The 18372-nt window shown below is 36.6% G+C and overlaps 1 protein-coding gene across 5 annotated transcripts in view; it reads left to right on the top strand.

Moving 5' to 3' along the window:
- The window catches only part of Pcyt2 (Phosphocholine cytidylyltransferase 2), a 133024-nt gene extending 116770 nt beyond the window's left edge, over positions 1-16254 (top strand). For all 5 annotated transcript variants that reach the window (XM_083130029.1, XM_083130032.1, XM_083130033.1 and 2 more), the window contains 4 exons: positions 2180-2401; positions 7743-7910; positions 9418-9536; positions 15570-16254. In XM_083130029.1, coding sequence (XP_082986155.1) covers positions 2180-2401; positions 7743-7910; positions 9418-9536; positions 15570-15678 — 618 coding nt within the window. In that variant the 3' untranslated portion in view covers positions 15679-16254. The remainder of the gene's footprint in view (positions 1-2179; positions 2402-7742; positions 7911-9417; positions 9537-15569) is intronic.
- Positions 16255-18372: the final 2118 nt, after the last annotated feature.

Genomic DNA, 18372 nt, shown 5'->3' with positions numbered 1-18372 from the left:
AGTATTTCACTGCTATGCTTTTGCTTTTGACAGCATGAATATATTCTTGGACAGTAATGAAACCCCTTTAAGTCAAGATGTTAGGACCTGTTGTTTATTTATATTAACTAGGGCTGAGTTGATAGTGATGCTGATATGCTTATCAATTTCTGCTGATGCCAATGTTTGAATAATTAGAAGTTGTTAAGAAGAATCGGTAATGTTATTATATAAGCATTTCATTGCAACTGGTCAACGTTACTTTACAAGAGTTTTACTTCAGCATATCTAAGAATTACATCAGATAGTAAAATAGCAGTTATGTAATCACAAAAAAATGGAAATTTCTAATTTTGCATAATTATCAGGATAATTGTACTGTGAAAGTGTCATATGGCATTTTTGCAGATCCTGTAAAATATCCTGACTCCAAAAGAGTATTGATTATACGATACATTACAGCCAATCCATTTATCATGGGTGTTATATTTTCCCTGCATTTTTTAACTGTGAAGTTAGTGTGACTTACTTTCTTTCCCAATTATAACAGAAAAGAAGGGCAGGAGGTCTACCAGTCTGGAAATCCTGGAAAGCCAGAGAATTTACTTTTTTCTGGAAAAGTCATGGAAATGTCTGAGGAATGTGTACTGTTTTTCTTGAAAAATCAACATTTTTGTAATATTGCACTAAAAGTATGTTTTTGAACAAAGAAATATAGGACAAGCAAGAAATGTTAAATTTGTTGTGGACAAACTATACTTCAGTTTGATATACTGAGTATTACTGGTAGTTACAGTAGAAATTGTATGTTAAATACTCTAGGGGAAGGAGTCATGTTTTGAAGTATTTTCAAATCTAACTCTGTTACAAAAAGTTGCTATTGGAATTTGCCACTTTCTTGTTGCAATTTTTGAGTTGTTTGGTAGGTTCATATTTACTGAATTTTACTATAATAATTTTTTTATGCCATAATTGTTATGATTTTTTACATAAAAAAACCTTTGTTAACCATTAGCCAACACATGGAAAGTATTACCTAAAAGTTCACGTCAGATACCCCTCTCAAACAGTCAATTTCTGTTTTATTGTTTCTACATTTGAAGTGAATATTCTAAAAACTTGGTTAGGTGTGATTGTAAGTGGGGTGTTTAGCTAAAATATATTTACACACATGTTTTAATACATAATTTGCCCTAATGACTTGGCACGGAAAATTTTGGTTCTTGGTCTGAAAAAACTGTAGTTATATGTTTCCATATTTTCTATAGAAAAGCCAATTTTCAAAATTGTAGACACCCTGAGTAATACATAACCCAAACTCACATCATCTAAAATAAAACCTTGTTAGAGAAATTGAAGGAAATATGTTGTCACAGGTTTTACTAAATTTGTGACCTGTCTTTGCAGATGGAAACCTTGAAATAAAAAACTCCAGTCTCTGAATGAATCTTATGCATGGAAATGTATATTGTGTTATGTATAAAGAACAAAGTAAATCCTCAATGTTTTCTTTTTTAAAATGTTTTTAAATTCAATATTAAAAAACAAAAAAATCCTGTGTCATGGGTGTTACACTTGCTTTGTTAGAAATGATCTGCAAATTCATGTTCAATACCAAATAGACATTCTAAAGACACAAAAGTGAAACAATAAACTCGTTGGATCCAGACAATTTATCTTTTAAAGGTGTTAAACTAAAGACAATGGGTTCTTAAGGGAAAAATAGGTTTTCCCATAATCCAACTTTTAGAAGATGTGTTCACTGATAGAGGCATGCACTGTAATGAACTGCAAAATGCGATATAAACAGTTAAACACAAAATTTAGAGCTTATGTACGGACACAACATTTCCTGAAGTCTGAATTATCCTGCAAGTTATACAAAATAACGGAAAATTAATTTTGCTGTAAATATTTGAGAAGGAAATAATGGATTATTTACGCAGGAATAAAGTTAATACACGGATAACTACATAAATGTGCTATTACAAGGGAAATGTTTGTGTACTAAGTGTAGTTTTTAAAATTAAATGTAGGCTTATATTCATTATTTTAACACCAAAATGCCATTTTATATACTGCTTTTGATACCAAATGTGCCCAGTTTTTGTACCGAAATCTTGGTCTTTTATTCACCATAAATAGGTGGCTCTACTCATTGGTATCAGCTCAGCACTGATATTAACCTGTGTGCTTGCAGATAGACCTTGTGGCGCATGACGAGGAGCCTTACACCACGGGTACAGGAACCGATGTCTATGCTCCCCTGAAAGCCAAAGGGATGTTCGTGGCTACAAATAGGACTGAGGGTGTTTCAACGTCAGACATCGTGGCTAGAATTGTCAGGGATTATGATATATACGTGAGGCGGAACCTTGCAAGAGGGTACAGTGCAAAGGAGTTAAACGTTTCTTTCCTAAATGTAAGTTTACAGTGTACTTCTATTTTGTGTTAATTGGTATGTGGTGTGCAGCATACTAAAAGAGTGGATATGTTAATACTCTCTCTCCCTCTTTTTCTCTTCCCCCCAAAGTAGAATACAGGCCAATGTGTTCCATTTTGGCTTACCAACCTCCTGGAATGACTGGGAATCTCCAGGAATTGAACTCATTCTCCCAGACAAACGTTGTTACCTCCAAAAATTTACTATTATTTTTTATTATTATATTGTTATTTTCATTTCGTATGCAATTGCCAAGCAAAGACATTTGTTATTGCAAACCAAACAAATCTAACTTCACAATAGCATTTTGAAGACTCTTCAAAAATGAGTCATTGTTTAAGTCAGTGGGAAGAGAGCGAATAATAGAAAGTTTAAAGTTGTTCCAATGCTTCTACACAAGAGCTGCAGAAAAAAAAGGCATTGTTGCATGAAAGTCTAGAAACTTCTTTATTTCCCTCCACCTAATTTTACGTTTCTATGTTCATATTGTCATGGCCAGTTTGGAGTCGTAAGAAAAGAAAGTCTCATATTTGAGGCATGTGTGACTTACTCATGTTATGAACATTAAAAGTATAATATAAAAATATATACACTATGAAATACTTACATTTCGTGAGTATCTGTTTTGCGAAAAAACAACAAGAAAAGGGTGTACAGTATCAAATGTGTATGTAATAAAGAATATATTGGACAGACCTGAAGAAACATGATAATTAGATGGGGAGAACATGATAAGGACATCAGGGAAGGGATGCCGAGAACGGGGTTGTCCGAGCACGTAATTGAAGAAGGACACAAAATTAGAAAAAGAGAGAGAGTTAAGATTGATAATAAACTGATGAGCAGGAACATATGTGAAGCGGCATCTATTTGTAAGGATAGGAGCTATAAGTTAAACAGAGATGACGGGAATGTCGATGAATTGTGGATTAGAATGTTTAAGATGGGATGTAAGTAAGGAAAAGATTGGTTTCCAAGTCACTCCGGCCGTGATCTTTAACCCTCGAGGTTAAAGATTTCGAAATAGGTATGATGTAGTATGATCGACCAGAGGGGGGGAGGGAAATGTGGGAGAGGGCAAGAGCTGACCAAATACCGGCATTCCACGAGAAACCATATCAGTTCGATGCATTCGTAACAGTGAGCATTGCAATGTAAAGGGTTTTTTTAACGTGTTTCGTGTGTAAATGGGTTTTTACAGACTTTTTTAGATTTGGGGTTTTTAAAATTAGGTTTGGTTTGGTTTGAGTTGGTGTTTTAAGTCCACTTTATGCACAGTAAGGCTAATCGGGACTGGACCTACAGTTTAAAGTGGGATCCGAACCACTATGCGCCTCCACCGGGTATCGAACCCGGGATCCCTTGGTTACAAGGTGACGACGCTACCACTGCGCCATCGGGGAAGCCCTTAAAATTAGGATTAGAGCATGAAGGTTCATGCGGTCAGTTGATATTATGTCAACTTTTTATCCTTTTTAACCTGTTTTACCTGCCACCACAATCCTTGCCTCAATTGACGCTGCTATGTAATGATCATTCTGGCATAGACGAAAACCTGAAGAAGGGAGCAGTAGGATCCCGAAATTTTTTCTCAAAACAGATACTCACGAAACCTAAGTATTTAATGGTGTATATATTTTTATATTATACTTTTAATAAAGAAAAGAAAATGTTACTTACTTTTGATTCAATTCACAGTAGTAAGACCACAAACAGATAACAGTTTATATTCAGGATATTAGTATTCGAGAAAATTTTAATCTAAACGATTTGAAGGCTGCAAAGAAATCTCCCAGAAATTTATTCTTCAAAGTTGACAAACCTAGTTCCATTAAGAATTAAAGTTACCCAGTGGTGGAGCAACAACTTTCTCCTTTCCTTTGTATGTTTTTTTTTTCTCTAATTGATTTTCATTGGGTGTATTGTTAGTTTTAGATTCATCATGGAGGGTGACAACAGGGTTGTTAAAGGTCCAGGAACCCATAAATTCTATTGGGTTCCGGTGCAGGACCGGAACCTTTTTTCTTGCACAATTTAAATTCGGTACAATTTGCATATTGTTTCATTGAAAAAAGGTTAATGGACCGTTTTTTAATTGTTCCTGGACTGTATTGAAATTGATGCAGGAGAAAAGGTTCCTGGACCGAATTGAAATTCTTTCAGGAAAAAGGTTCTGGGACCGAATTGAAATTCATTCTGGAAAAAAGGTTCCTTGACCGAATTTAAATTCATCCGGAAAAAAGGTTCCTAAACCATATTTAAATTGATCCGGAAAAAGGTTCCTGGACCGAATTGAAATGCTTTAAATATGAAAAGGTTATACACTGTCTAGAACACGTTTACGTTTGCTGATTTTCTCTCCTAGTCCGGGATTGAATTTATTTACAATTCTTGCACCAGGGTTGACCGATTGAAAGTTGCCTTCTAAAAATGTCCGCAAGTATATTTTACATTAGAATGTCACACTGTGGTTGTAGAAAACATAGCACAGGGAATAAATCTCTCATGGGCCAGGTTCAAAAACTCCCTTGTTGAAAAGCTACTGTACATAATGCAATGAACTATATTAGTGTGGCGTCACATTGAGTTCAAACAAACCCGTCACGTGTTGCTCCGGCATCCGATCCAGGAAACACAGCCAATACAAGTCGTCGATGAGGTAACGTGAGGCTGCTGTGTTCCCAGCAGATATCACAACAGGGAAGGGCAGTGTTGTGACGCGCGCAAGAGAATGGGGCTACATGGAGAGAGGGTAACGTGACTGCAGCATTTGCATTTTGCCCATTTCTACCTTGTACCTTAGATTCTAGAGACAGTCAGCACCTGGATTAGTCTCTCATGCTCACAAGTGGATAATTGTTTATAGTCAGGTCCGTATTCGATCCAAGTTGTGTATTGTTTCATTTCAATATGGAACTTGGACCCTATATAAACTGATTCGGAAAAAAATGTTCCTGGACCGTATTTAAATTGATCCTGGAATAAACGTTCCTGGACCGAATTTAAATTGGTTTGGAAAAAAGGTTCCTGGACTGTATGAAAATTCATCTGGAAAAATGGTTCCTGGATCGTATTTAGATTGATCGGGAAAGAAGGTTCCTGAACCGAATTGAAATACTCACAGATAAAAAGGTTCTTTACAGTCCAGAACCCATTTACGCTCACTGATTTTCTCTCCTGGACCGGAATTGAATTTATTTAAAATTCCTGGACCTTGAACAACCCTGGGCGATAATCTAAATTTGTTACATTCAGATGTTGGGGGGTGGGGGTGATACTCCTCTGCCCCACATAATCCCCTTGTAGCATAAACCATCAAACAGGTCCTATTTATTGTAAAGGCATTATTGCATGTAATTATATGAATTATATCTTTACATAAATAGTTGTTTTTTTAACATCCACAGTTTTGTGATTTTGCTGCTCTCTATCAGGTATACCATTTTTATAAATACAGTGAGAACTCTATTTTATGTTCCAAGTTCCCAAATTTTACATTTCACTGCATTATGCATTCAATCCTTATAGTCCCAGTAGAGATTAATGTTATAAAATATTCTGGATTTTGTTTTCTTGAATTTAAAGTTTCTTCACCTTGGTCACCTGTCAAGATTCCATTGTACATGGAATGTTTTCTGTTACGCAACGTCAATCGGAGTTGCATGTCACATGCATTCATTAAAGAACGTTCTCTATAATTCAGATTCTGAACTAAATGTTTATAATCATAATTGGGAAAAGAGACACGCAGTAGTATATAAATACAGAGAAACCAGTACTCACTTTTATTCACGAAGCTGTTATTTCTTTTCAATTAATTTCAGTGGCCACTGGCACCATCCTCGTTGGAACTTGCTGTACTGTTGCTTGGTGTGACTTGGCAAGTTCCAACGAGAATGGGGCAGTGGCCACTGAAATTAATCGAAAAAGAAAAAACCGCTTCGCGGATAAAAGTGAGTACTAGGTTCTCCGTATTTTAAATGTTTATAATATAAAAAAATAAATATTAAATGAAAATAAATATTTTATTTTGACCTTTTGCACAAAGGTTTGCACAAAAACAATATATTTATAAACAGCACTTCTCACAAATTTCTCCTTTTCATCATTAACTCAAATGAAATAGGAAGAAAACCTTGTATTGTAGCAAACTATGGAATTCACAATCAGTGACGTGTCCAGAATTTTTGAAAGGGGGTGGGGTTCATACACTTTTTTTAGTAGTCAGCCCTCATTTTGCCATCTTTTTCTTCCTTTTATGTTATTTTCTTAGAAATACTGGGCCAAGGGTGGTGGGTGGGGGAGGGAGTTATGATTACACCATCACCATCCCCATGGGCACGCCACTGTCCATGATACAAGTATTTTTTCCTTCCAACTTCATTGGATCTGATGATACAAAGAAGTGTGGATAATAGTATGCTTCATTTTGATATTTTTCAAAATGAAGTAATTCTTCAAGGAACACTGAATTAGAAGTGTAATATGTGTAGTTTAAAATAGGTTTCACTAAAGTAGGGATGGAAAAGAGTATATAGATCTTGCTCAAGATAGGGAAAGATGGAAGGCCTATGTTGCTGCAGCCATGAACCTTCGGGTTTAAGAAGGCTAGAGAGTTAAAGTATAAATCACCAACCCTGAGACCTTCTGTAAACAAACAGTTTCACCGATTCGATGTATCACTCCGTGTCAGCTGATTCATGACCACTGACTACCGCATAGAACTCGCCATGTTAAAAGTGGCACTACTTGCTTGCTGTTCACATGATTATTTTTAGAAAATAACCAATGTTATAAAATATCATTATGTACACAAATCTCTAAGCTCATTGAAAGTTACAATGCATATTCCTACAAAATGTTCACACTTATCTTGCCTTGCCATATCACCAAGTTATTTTACGAAGTGCACTATATTTGGCGGAACAAAAATCGTTATTAGGATGCTTGTCAAAGTTTTCACAATTCGCATGCAAGAAAGAAGCCAAATTTATGGGAAATGATTACTGGTGCAAAGAGTTAACCATAAAGGTGAAGCAATAAGTACAAAAGAACGAGCATTGGGTTTAAAGTGAAACGTCATTTGCGGCAGCATATCCCAAACTACAAATTGGCCGTTGTTTTACCTTACGTAATGAATCCTGTAACAACGCTGGATTTTTGTGTGGATTATTTTACTTCTACGAGTTTGCAATGCTTTCTGCATGCAGGTGGTTTTGTTTACAGAAGGTCTCAGGGTTGGTGATTTGAACTTTAGGTACCATCCATTGCCCTACAAATGTAACCATGGTAGTCAAGTATGCATTTTTTTAATTTCCAGGAAAAGAAGTTCAGGTTACAGAACAAAATGGATGAGCTAAAAGACCGAGGAAAGCGGGTAATAGAGAACATTGGGGAGAAGAAAGTGGATATGATCCAGAAGTGGGAGGAGAAATCCCGTGACTTCATAGATGCCTTCCTGTTGTTGTTTGGTCGAGAAGGACGTTTGGTAGGTACAAGATACAAATGGTTTCACATGGGTTATTTGAAAGGCAATTTGGAAACCATTGGTAATTTGTGATTTATAGTTATGTCGAGGATTGATGAAAATAAGAGTAATTTGAAACCAGATTGTTAGTTTGTAAACCCTTGGTAGTTTCCTCGTGGCTCCATGAATCAAGTTAGTGTACTAATCGTGTTCATCAATGATTTAGTTTGTTTGAGACAAAGTAATTCCATTTTTAACCTTATTATGTACATATTGCTTTCATTATAGAATTATTTTTTTTGTAGTTTACGGTTGATACAAGCACAAAGTTTCAGGAGAACACATGCTTCATTCACCAGACATTTATTCTTAGTTTGATTACAGTGGTACCAATTGTAATTGTTATCACTCTAACATTAATCAAACAAGAATAAATGTCTGATAAAGCAAGTGGGTTTTCTCCCAAAACATTACATCAAAAATTGTGTTTTTTGTGCTTGTAAGAACCTTAAACTAAAGAGGAATAAAGTCATTTTCTAGGTTATGTGCAAGAATTCAATACAAAATTAGGCCTCCCCGATGGCACAGTGGTAGCGTTGTCGCCTTGTAATCAAGGGGTCCTGGTTCGATACCCGGTGGACGCACATAGTGGTTCGGATCTCACTTTAGACTGTAGGTCCAGTCCTGATTAGACCTAATGTACAAAATTGCAGCATTGATTGTTCAGAGTCAATTGAAGGCACTGTGTGGAGGTTTTGAGTTTTTGCTTTAAGTCCACATTTTGCACAGATAGGCTAGTCAGGACTGGACCTACAGTTTAAACTGGGATCTGAACCACTGCGTACCTCAAACCCAGGGCCCCTTGATCACTGTGTGGAATTTGCGGAAGAAACATTCTTATACTTAATAGCAAATTTGAGATGCAGGTTGAATTTTTAAATGCCATAATAAAAAGATAATAAAAAGAGTGAAATAAATGTTATTGTATGAATTGGTGGTTATTAGAAGCAGCGATGAAACTTCTGCTATGAAAGTACAAGACTGGTAATGGCATTCATTTAAAAAAAATCATCTTTTCTTTCAAAATCTAGGCGCTGGATACTCTATTTAATTGCATGCAACTTAGGCACACCTTTCAGACTGAATCAGCAGTAGGCGACAAATGCCACTTGAAAACGTACCTTCAGGAATAAATGCAACTGTTCATACTGGAGTGAAACGATGTGCTGTACATGTTGCTTGTCAGTTGGGTGCCACTTGGACTCGTGTTGCCTTGTCCTGTTTGTTGCGCATGTGCAGTGATTGCTTTGTACAGACTGGAGGAGTCCATGTCACTTGCTGCTCTGGTGTGAAACGTCTATGCTGCATGTTGCTTCAGTCTGAAAGTTGTTTTAAGTTTGCCATTTTTTTTTCACAAAACCTTCACCAAGCACCTAATAATTAATAACTAATTCCAGCTTTTAGCAATATAATTTCCGTTCCTTTTTATCAGTTTTCTTCTAAGAGCAGCTAAATCTTGCTATTGCAGTCCCACATATGGAACGAAAGCAAAGGCCGGATTATGCAGGCCTTGTCACCACCTGCCAGTCCACACCGCGACGACAGCGCCTCCTCATCAAGCAGCAATGAAAGAGATGAAACTGCCAGGTAATCTAAACTGTGGTTTCATACAAGAATAAGATATTAAATTAGGCACACACAGGAGATGTACTAAGTAGAATTGTCAGCAAAAAATGCAGGCTAGACCAGGACTCGAACCTGGGTCTCTGGCATACTGTGCCATTGTTCTACCACTGAGCTACCGAGCCAGCCTGGCTTTGCCTGAATTTTCGCTGCCACTGTTTTACCTGTGTGGAATTGCCTCTGCTAGTGCTGCCGCAACAGGATCTGTTGCCTTTGAAACACTGTAGACGTAGACGTTACCTGGTTCCTCCCAGCGTAGAGATGTTAATTTATTAAATTAGGCGCACACACGAGACTGATGACTGGATGCCTCAACGTTCTGTCAGATCCCGTTGCAGGAACCAGAACAGACGATTCCACACATGTTAAACAGCAGCAGCGAAAAATCAGGCAAAGCCAGGCTGGCTCGGTAGTTCAGTGGTAGAGCAATGACACGGTATGCCAGAGACCTGGGTTTGAGTCCTGGTCGAGCCTGCATTTTTCGCTGAAAATTCTATGAAGAATAAAATAGCTGTATTTGGTGCATATTAGGGCTGTCTTTCAGTTGAATGGAAGAGTTGTTTGTTTGAAATATAATGTTAAAATCGGTGAATAAATTAGCGAAGCTACAAAATTCCTGTAGTTGCTTACTTTTGCAAGAGACTCAAAAAGACAAAGTCCATTACATGCAAATACAGATAATCTAGATTATAAATACCTCTATATCGCAGATTATAAATATCTGCATAATTTATTTCATTAGCATCTGAATAATTCTAATATCCAGATAACTAACTGGCATATATGAATATATTCCGGCTAATAGCCATTTATTTTAGCTGCATCACTATTTTGGGGAGAATCATGCCTCATTTGCTACACCGCCAGGAAAAAATGCCCCGTTTATGCCACCCCTGGAACAAATCCTGTGGATATCGATGGCGTAAGAGACAGCAAAATATCGATAATTACTGTGTAAAACCCAACTTACAGTGCAAGAACAGGCAATCCATTTTCTACTAATCTGACAAAGCAATAGTGCCAGCAATCAATGATTTAGTTCCTTAACAGCATTGATCATTGTCAGTGTATAGGATCACAATGGCAAGAAATTATTGTTACAAGAACGATAGTGTTTCTGGAATTACAATTATTTTGGTCATAATGATTGTTCGCAAATTTCAAAATTACAATATATTTAGAACACTCGGGTTTACTCATCAGTTTCCTCAATATATTTTTATCATATTGTAAAAAGAACGTACAAGTTATTGACTTTCCTGCAGAAATGACATTTTTTTTTTGTTAAAATACACAATTTTCAAATTTATGTATTTTTCCTACTTTTGCGTCCCTTTTCTGTAACTTTCTCTAATCATGGCAATGAGGATGCATTATTTATTTAGTTATTTCTTATCTATAGCTGTTTTCTGCCACTTTTGGCTATTTTGAGAATGGGGAAGAATGATTAGCAGAGTGGGGAATGGAGGAGCAGGAGGATCCCATCTTCCCAACTATAGTGGAACCACAAGCAAAACAACCTGCACAGACCCGCGACTCCTGTGCACCATACTCCGGCGAGGAGGGGAGGGGGAGAAAGGACCATGCTTCCTTATGGCTTGTGTTGAAGGGAAGAAGGGAAAGCTGCGCGGGGACTTTTCGTCCAAGGTTTTTTTCCTTGTGGTCGATCTATAGGAGTCTTTCCTAGTGTTTGTTTTGAGTCCACTTTATGCACAAATCAGCTGATTGAGACTGATATGAACCACCACGTGCCTTCTGCCGGGAATCGAACTTGGGGCCCTTTGAATACAAGGTGGCAATTACAATTTCCACTGTGTCTTTGGGGAAACATTTCCAACAGAAAAACTTACGTAAAGCATTGTTCCAACTGTTTCTCATTTATACCATTAGAAGCATCTCCCAGCTATCCTCAAGGTTCGAGCAAATATCCGCCATCCCCCAAATAACATTCTGTTTAAGTTAAGAAGATTAAATTGCTAAATATCACATGTTTATCTTATTCCCATTTTGTGCAACATGTTCTAGTTCATTTCGATACATGTGATATTCTTCCAATTAATTTTAAAAAGAAGTCTGTCACATAAATATTTTTTTTCAAATGACAATAAGAACATCACGGATACGTGTAAGAAATAGTTTTTTTGAATTGATATGCCACTTACAAAGGTATTTTATTCTCAAACACTTTATTAAAAATATGTATTAACTGAAGTAACACTGCTATAAAAATTATAGAATGAAGGGAATCATGGTAATAAATAACAGAATCTATTTTTTAGTAAGTAAAACTATCATACTAGGGCTTCTTTTGAATAGCCATATAGTTGTTTAAGTTATTAATACAGAAGTAGTGCAAAAGTAGCGAGTAGCGAACAGGAGTAGCGTAGCGAGCTACTTTTTGGTAAATGTAGCTGTAACGAAGCTACATTTTGGAAGAGTAGCTGTAGTTGTAGCGAAGCTACTTATAAAATGTAGCGTTCTGATCACTGGTTGTTTCCAACAAATAGTTGGATGAACATGATTTTCCAGAAAGTTACTGTAATACTCACTGTTAATGGTAACTCACTTAGGTACTGTTTGACAAAGGAAAATTGCTTAATAGTCGAATGCAACAAGGATGTTGGTTTAATGTTACTGGGTGCTTGTTAGATCTTTCAGAGTCTTGGTGAATCTTTATGGTGAACCACTTAACCAATGTTGTTCGATAAGAAGTGTCTCATCACCACAAGGTTGCACAAGTTCTCTGTGACACTTAACAGCATTTCTTTCATGTTCGACTTTAATTTTGATGAACGCAATTTGTTCTTTTCCTGAGAATATCATCTTAGAGTGCAAAACTCAATATGGCTAGTCAGCACAATTCTGCCACCACATGTCAATCTGTGGAACTATGACATGTCGCGTGTAGAGGCGAGAATAAAGCTATTATCTGAATCCATGATTGTTTTGCTACCAAACAAACAGTGAACATATTGTTGAGTAGTCACTTTTTTAAATGTGCAAGACTAAATCTGTAAATGAAAAAAAAATAGTAGAAAACGTTTAGTAGTGCTATGGGGAGATTAAGTAAAATATACCAATAACCATTAGCACATATTTTTAAATTGCATTGTATACTTTGCATATTGTGCTAGAAATACCTTTTAATTGTAGCATAAACCACAATATTGACAGTGCAATTGGTGACATTTCACGAATTTGTCATCTGTTTCTTCAGATCTAACTACATCTTTTATAAAATAATTTTCATAGTTGCCAGATGTTCTTGTTATATTTTTTGTGTCACTCGGTGATACTATGTGGGCCAGTCAAATATAAACTGGAATTTGTTCTGTAAAGTTGCACCAGCAAGGGTATCCACTTAGGGCCAATCAGAGGTCAAAGTGGTCATGTCTGAGACTCGTTCTGTTGTGCACAGTTTAATTTTGAAACATTCAATCAGTAGCAAGCACAATGAGTGACCAAGCAGTGCCAGTCTTAGTTGCACAACTTATTGTTAAATTTCTCAATAACACACTAAAAATTCTGACCAAGGCAGAAATTTGTTTTTAAAAAACACACTATACACGTGACATTTCAACCTTGTAGCAAGGTCTTCTTCAGAATGCAGGTTCCGAGTCTCAAGAAGACCTTGCTACAAGGTTGAAACGTCACGTGCATAGTGTGCATTTTAAAATAAATTTCTGCCTTGATCAGCATTTTTAGTGTGTTATTAAGCATGGAAACAAGGCTTAACAGTGTTATTTAATTTCTCGCCAAAATAGGCATAAAGCTGAGTGAAATTTTGTGAAAATTAAAGCAGCAGTTCGGTAGAGAAACCTTATCAAAAGCAGAAACATTTGCATGGCATAAAAAGTTTGTGAGTGCATGTGAACATATGAAGAATATGACTCACGTATGGCTGCTCACAATTGTGAAAATTCGCTGTACTGTGCTGAACCATCCTCCCAATAGCCCCGATCTCTCACCATGTGGTTATCATTTCTTTGGACTACTTATGGAGTCATTGGGAGGTTGGTTTGAGAACGATGAGGAGGTGGAGCGCTTCTCATGTAATTGGCTTTGGCACTAACCACTGTCTTTTCTATACCACAGCCATTAAAAATTGTGATGAAAAGAATAACATCTTTCAATTATGAAAATCACATGCTTTGCCTCAAATCAATAAGCAACCATCTTGAAAATGATTCATTGCATATGAACGAGGATCATCCAGAGAAAAAGGAATGTTTTGGTGTTAAACAAAATCAACAAATGATGTGTGCAAGACATTTATGGTACAGAAAGTACATACTTCACTCTACTTTTCCACATATTTGCCATAACCATTCAAGCACTTATCATAGCGTGATACCAGTTAGTTGATACCATCATTGTACTCGGTTTCAACCATCATATTCAACCATGCCATGGCAGGAGCATCTTTGAGTTCATCAGCCATGGCAAAGTGCTTTCCGGGGAACATTCAACTGTAGAACACAACACTTCACCTATGCCCCCTCAGTTTGAGCCAAGCAACGAGACAGTGCAGTCGTGTACAGTATGGAGCTGTGAGCCCTGATCATGTGCAACAAAATTGAGAATCCTGCTTAGTGGGAGGTGCATTGTGTGATAAGGTTTCTGAATGCTAGAGAAGTTCGTGCCAGTGAAATTCATAAGCTAATAATGGAGCGTACGGTAATGACGTGATGAATGCAACTTTGCCACGGCTGATGAACTCAAAGATTTTGTCACTATATTGCTGGCAACCGAGTACAATGATTGTATCAACAAAGTGGTATCACGCTATTATAAGTGATTGAATGGTTATGGCAAATATGTGGAAAAGTAGAGTCAAGTATGTACTTTCTGTACCATAAAGTTCTTGCACACATCATTTGTCATTTGTGTTTTACACCAAAATGTTCCTTTTTTTTCTGGATGACCCTCGTACTTTGGTTTCTTGGTTTTTCTTGTATCTAGATTGGGTCCGAAGATATAAACAAGAAGCCACCTTGGCCCAATTCACAATCTGAAATACTGAAGGTTATGGGTTTGATCCCCAGCATGGGTATCAGTATTCTTTGTGAGTGTCCCTTTATGAATTTCATCTAATCACCACTTATGTTGATTGTCAACCCAAAAGTGGTAGAAAAGTGACATACACTAGTACAAAATCCTAATACCAGTAATAATAGATGTTGGGCTCAGTGCTATCAACCTATAAAAATGCTTTTTATGCAGCATTCAACACTCGCGCAGATGTTAGTGGATGGGCTATTAACATCATTGAAAGATATGTATGTATCTACCATTTTAATATAATTCAGCTAATGTAAAGCAAGATGGTGGTAACAACATAATGCCATTTGTAATTCAATAATAGAACACTGTTCAATTCGTCTTATTATTTTTAAAATCACATCGGGTAAATACCTGCCATACCGTATTGTACAAGTCGACAAGCAAAATGATCCATTACAGACACCAGCATCACGGGAGGAATTGGCTGAACTTCTTCCATATTTGTTCTCCTCAGGATCTCGAAGTTAGGATACGTTTTGCAAAAGCTCATCTCTCGAGCTACCCCCAGAGAAAGAAATTGTATGTAGTCACGATCAAGCAGGTCATGCTATATCCCGACACGTAAGATGATGCTGCCTGTGAACACATTGTGTGAAGTTGCCTTCGTCTTGAGCAGTATGTGCAGTTGCTCTGTCTTGTTGGAAATAAACTACAAACATCCATGTTGTGTCTCGTTCTGGTACTCTTTCATGTCTCCCAATGTTAAACTGCGGTTTAGAGCTACCACACAATGATTATTTTTAAAATACACCTCTACTACATAAGCACGGTGTTCAGGGGTCCAACCCCATTGCTACAGATATTGCATCTCTTGTGCTTTTACCTAGCATGCTCGGTTTCATCCCTACTGTGGGACTGTAGGGAATACCAACCTTTGAAAATGGTAGATGTATATTGCCAGACCCTATAGTTTGTTTTACTTCTTCTTTATAGTCCGCCTTTGAAAGCTGGAAGGTTTGAACTGTCGCCATCCTCATCGAACACCAGGTTCACAACTGGAAATGACTACTCTGATGAAGAAGATGAGGTTCAGTCTAAGTGAGAGGGTCAAATAATACTCGTGTAGTAGGTGTCGCAGATGGTGTAAATACATTAACAAGATACATAGTGAAAGAGACGTGACTCATCTGGGTCGCAGGTGTGCCTCAGTGCTAAAAATAACTTATAGAGTTGATAAGACTTGAAATAAACAAAAAAAAATTGTTTAGGAACTACAGGTAATGCTTCATTGCAGTGCCAAATAAACTTTTTTTTCATCAGGAGTTCTTCAAATGAGAGAATAGAGGAAACTTAGCGCCATGCACAAACGATCATACTACTTTAATTTTTAAATTGGTTTAAGAAAAGTTACTCTTGACTTTTTTGTTTTCTTCTACCTTTTTGTTTTGGAGATCTCAGTTCACATTTGGGAAATTGTTTGTCAGTCAGCCTTTTATGTTCCTATGATGCATATGTATTTTTTATATTATTGTATACAAAGGCCAAATTGTTACTTTGGCCACTAAAACATTCCTTTGTAATTGTATCTGTGGCCAAAGGTATGAAGTGAAGTATGTGTATTTATTATATTGCTGCTTGTAATGATTTTATTATGAAGCATAATAAATCATGGAAATTATTTATCATATTGATAATTGTTTGTAGACAAAGCATCGCTTTGTGACTGTGGTTGCACTGAGAATCTTAAGATCCAAACTTTAAATATCGACCTTCCATTTAAGTAAGTAATATTATTTGAGAGCAAATGGACAAGTAATGTCAGACTCATAAGATACACTCCGCGGCAAAAAAGAATCGCCCCTTTGTGAAAAAATCTTATATTTTTTTCAAGCGGTGTGTTTTATTTTTTTTATAATTATTTTGGCAATGGTACATACTGTATGTAATTTTAACATTTTCTGATATTTTACTTACTCTAACAATGAAGGTAATAATCAAGAAATCAACAAAGAAAGTGGCTAGTTGATTAAATTGTTAAACTTTATGGCCTTTATTACCTTCCGTTATTAAGTTATTTCTTGAAACATGTAATATACTCTACATTTGCAATAAAAAATATAATAAAGAATTATCCTAATTTGGGTCACAATATTAATAATGTGCAAAAATGTAGGATAAGAACTCCCTCCTTCATCTACATATTATGTACAGAGTGAGGCAGTGAAACGGGAAGATTTAAAAAAATCACAAGAAAGAGAGAGAGCAAATATTATGTATTTTTTTGAACATGATTGTACTCTACATGAGTGGAAATTGCTAGCGTACCTGGAAAATGTTCATTTTCCTTGGTGTTGCACACATTGTCGGAGTCTCAGAGTAAATCTGCCCAGACATTGCGTAGCATCTCCAACGGAATATTGTGGATCTCTTGCCGAATTCGCTCCTTCAAATCATCCCTGGTTCTTAGAGGAATGTTTTTGAATACTTTGAATGTGAGGTAACCCCAAAGGAGCCACCAAGTCGGGTGAATGGAGAGGCCACGGAATATCGCCGAATGTGCTGATGAGACAACCAAGAAATGCGAGTCTAAGGACATCCATAGACACTCGGCCAGTATGGCTAGTTGCACAATCTTGCTGGAAGAGTGTCTCTTCATCTGGGTCATAGTCATCGAGGGCAGGCAGGAAAAAGGTTATCAACATGTCAGCATAACGTACAGCATTTACAGTCACAGTGTTACTGTTTTTCTGAATGCAGAGGTGTTTCATGGATAGTCTCTCTCGCAACGTCATGGGCGGATTTACTCGGAGACTCCGACAATGTGTGCAAAACCAAGAACTCCATCTTACTGACATCATATTCAAAAAATGAACATTTTTCAGGTACACTAGTAATTTCCACTCATGTACAGTACATTCATGTTCAAAAAAATACATAATATTTGTTCTCTATTTTTTGTGATTTTTTTAAAAATCTTCCCGTTTCACTGCCTCACCCTGTACTTTAAAATATCACACACTTACTGTTGTAAATATTACATGGTTGAAATAAATCCACAAATGAAGAAATACTGCTTCAAAGAAAATGTTTACACTTTATTACTAGGGGGGCGATTCTTTTTTGCAGAGTAGTGTAGAAGGCACAGACATAAAGATTCTAAACTGATACGATTATTTATTGATCCGGCGTATCAGTGTAATGTATGATTGACAAATGTGTCAATAATATTTATTTTCTGGTACAGATGCTTGTAGCACTTTCAGAATTCTGAATGATATATAAATAAAAGTAACATGTGGAGCGGACAAAAATACCATATTTTTGATTTAAATTTAATTCCTTTGATTTCAATCCATGCTTCTTGATGTCTTTAAGATATATTGTAATACAATTTTAGTGCTACTAAATGAACCACTTACTGTTTTGGGGATGTTTTAATAATTTGTTAGCCTACAATATACGCATGTCCTGCACCGTGCTCGTGCAGTCTAAGGCAGTGTTCTGCAACCGGTGTGCCACGGCACACTAGTGTGTTGTCACAAGGTGAAAGGTGTGACACGAAATTTTACCTAATATTGTAAGAAATTAATTGTCGATTTTAAGTAAGAAGGTGCTTGTTTATTCTTGCTGATAACTTTTATGTTTTCATAGAAATTAAATGTAATTTATTTACTCAATATTGTTATGGTTTGCTCATCTTATATGTATTCTCGCCTGTAATATTGGGCCGGTTTGATGGGTTACAGGCGGCAAGCTTTGTGTGCCTTTTAGCGGCCCGCACCAATCATACAATAGA

The sequence above is a fragment of the Lepisma saccharinum genome, chromosome 10 (genome assembly GCF_977018435.1).
Source record: "Lepisma saccharinum chromosome 10, izLepSacc3.1, whole genome shotgun sequence".
NCBI lineage: Eukaryota > Metazoa > Arthropoda > Insecta > Zygentoma > Lepismatidae > Lepisma > Lepisma saccharinum.
The sequence above is the reverse complement of the archived record's forward strand: the minus strand, read 5'-3'. Positions and strand labels throughout refer to the sequence as shown.